This window comes from Polypterus senegalus, chromosome 3, assembly GCF_016835505.1.
Source record: "Polypterus senegalus isolate Bchr_013 chromosome 3, ASM1683550v1, whole genome shotgun sequence".
Classification (NCBI taxonomy): domain Eukaryota; kingdom Metazoa; phylum Chordata; class Cladistia; order Polypteriformes; family Polypteridae; genus Polypterus; species Polypterus senegalus.
Genome location: NC_053156.1, coordinates 73,304,881 through 73,307,524, shown reverse-complemented (window position 1 = coordinate 73,307,524; position 2,644 = coordinate 73,304,881). Strand labels below are relative to the sequence as shown.

General features: G+C 32.9%; 1 protein-coding gene across 1 annotated transcript; it reads left to right on the top strand.

Annotated features, from left to right (window-relative positions):
• Positions 1-443: 443 nt before the first annotated feature.
• LOC120526499 (trace amine-associated receptor 1-like) lies at positions 444-1,478 on the top strand. Its single transcript, XM_039749664.1, has one exon. It carries the CDS (start codon positions 444-446, stop codon positions 1,476-1,478), a length of 1,035 nt encoding a protein of 344 aa, XP_039605598.1.
• Positions 1,479-2,644: the final 1,166 nt, after the last annotated feature.

Genomic DNA, 2,644 nt, shown 5'->3' with positions numbered 1-2,644 from the left:
TAAAATTCAAAAGTCTCAAAAAAATGAAAGTAAAGATCGCATTAGCGCAAAAAATGGAAATTATTACTCGTGAAATAATGTAACAGCCAAAAAAGCTTGAATATATTCTTCAGATTTTAACTTTAAGTCAGAGACTTGTAGATCATCTCATTTATGTTGCCACCATGAAAAAGTTGTGTTTCTTCCCAATGAAGAGTCATATCCGCAAGAATTAAAAGGTTTGTTGTTTAGTAAAAATGATATCCACTTATGCGAGAAGCAGAGACAGGAGGGTTGGCGAGTGAAGCGAGCAGGGGGCAAAGCCCCTTAGTTCCTCTTAAACTTTTGAAATCTTACAATTGTGTGCTATGTTAAATATTATTAACTGCTGATCTAATATGCATATAATGGTATTTATATTTTTTTCTTTAGGATAGGACACTTCAATGTCCAGGCTACAAGCAATGAATTTGAATGAAAACAGGATTCTAAAGTATACACTAGTCTGTTATGATTCACTTAATGATTCTTGCCCAAAACAACTCTATTCAGTCAACAATTCATTAATAATATATATCATAATGTGCATAATCATCGTTGTGACTGTATGTGGAAACCTTTTGGTTGTTGTTACCATATCACACTTCAGACAGCTTCATACTCCAACAAATTATCTCATCCTCTCTTTGGCACTGGTTGATTTACTTCTAGGGTGCTGTCTAATGCCACCTCTCATGGCTCGAATTGCTGAAAGCTGCTGGTATTTTGGTGAATTATTATGCAAATTTCATCACAGCTCATCTATAATGCTTGGTACCGCATCAATCATTCATTTGTGTCTAATATCCGTTGATCGTTATTTTGCTGTATGCCATCCTTTAAGGTACAAAAATATTATTACGAACCTAATAACATTAATCTTTATTGTTTTCACCTGGGTTCTGTCAGCTGTGCTTGGTTTTATAATTATATTTCTTGAGCTAAACATAAAAGGAATAGAAGACCAATATATAAATACAAAATGTGTGGGGAGCTGTAATCTGATGCTAAATGAAGTTTCAGGTCTTTTATCATCATTGTTCTCTTTTTACCTCCCAGGGGCTGTTATGATATGCATTTATATAAAAATATTTTCAGTTGCTAGTAGGCAGGCCAGGGCAATAAGAGACGAAGGACATCAAAGCCACAAGGAACAAAAAAAGTGGGCTGCATCAAACAGAAGAGAAACCAAAGCTGCAAAAACACTGGCAATTGTGGTGGGAGTTTTTATTTTCTGCTGGGTCCCATATTTCTTGTGCAACATCATTGATCCCCTTATAAATCACGTTATGTCACCTTTACTTATCGAAATCTTTATCTGCTTTGGTTACATGAACTCGACATTTAACCCTCTTGTTTATGGTTTCTTTTACAGTTGGTTCAGAAAAGCCCTTAAATTAATTGCAACTGGGAAGATTTTCCAAAACAATTCTTCTAGAACAAAACTTATAAGTGACTAAATTATTATACTAATATCAATGTTTACCGGAGTTAGAGAAAGTAGTAACACTTTTGTATGTTCTTTTAAATCAGTACTCGGCATCTACATATTAATATAACATAAAAGATGAACACCTCATTTGATTTTTCTTCTAATTTCATAGAAAAAGGTCTGTTTCTCTACAGAAAAATGATAATTAACAAATTAGCAACTAATGATTATCATATAATTATTGGATTGTTTTATTATTTAACAAAATATGAAAATATATTTTACTGCTTTCAATATTATTTTATTTTGTATATTAAATATATTTATGTTGACAATAATTTGTGTGATGTGCCACCAAAACTTCAAGCATTATGGTGTCATTCATATAACAGTCATTTTTAAATAAGGTTGCATTATTTTATGTATTTCTTGACATTATTAATTGCCACTGTCATGTTGTAGGCTTGTATATTTTGTTGTTTGAGTTATTAAATGTATGTAAATGCAAAGGAGTTCAATTTCATAAAAATTGTGTAGTCACTCAGTGAGATGTTGGTTAAACGTATGGTAACTATTGGGAGAGCAGTACTAAATTGAATCCGTCACTTGCTAGGATGAGCTCCAGCTTCTCCATGATCCTGTTCTGGACTAGTTGGGTTTTGAAGATTGCTGGATGGATAAACAGAGTTTTTAATTTAATTTAAGCAAACATTGAACAGGAATGTTTTTATGTACTGTAGAATGTTTAGTCAGTGTACATATTTTATGTTAAAGATTATCATCATCGCTGAAGGTATATGAAAAATTAAAAACATCCAGTAGTGTCTACTTGTATAATATGATAGCTAAATAGATTGTGTGAGTTTTAAACTGAAGATAAAATAGTGTGTATAGGCTTGTGAGAAGAGATGCGATAAGTGATTGAGACCTTATCAGTTATGATGTCATTGCATTAGCTAAGTAGCAATGATCATGCAAATAACATGACCAATGACAAATTATCAGTTGTTCAGTTTTAGCATAATGCAACCATTGCTTTGTTTTTGTAAGTCATAGGTGACCAATCATTAAGGTAGTATATAACATTGAATTTTAGAGCATTTCAGAATGTCCTGGTTCTTCTCGGTTTAAAACCTGCCACCTGCACTGGGTCATTTGCTCTTCTTCTGCCACCTGCAACACTCTCTGGTCAGC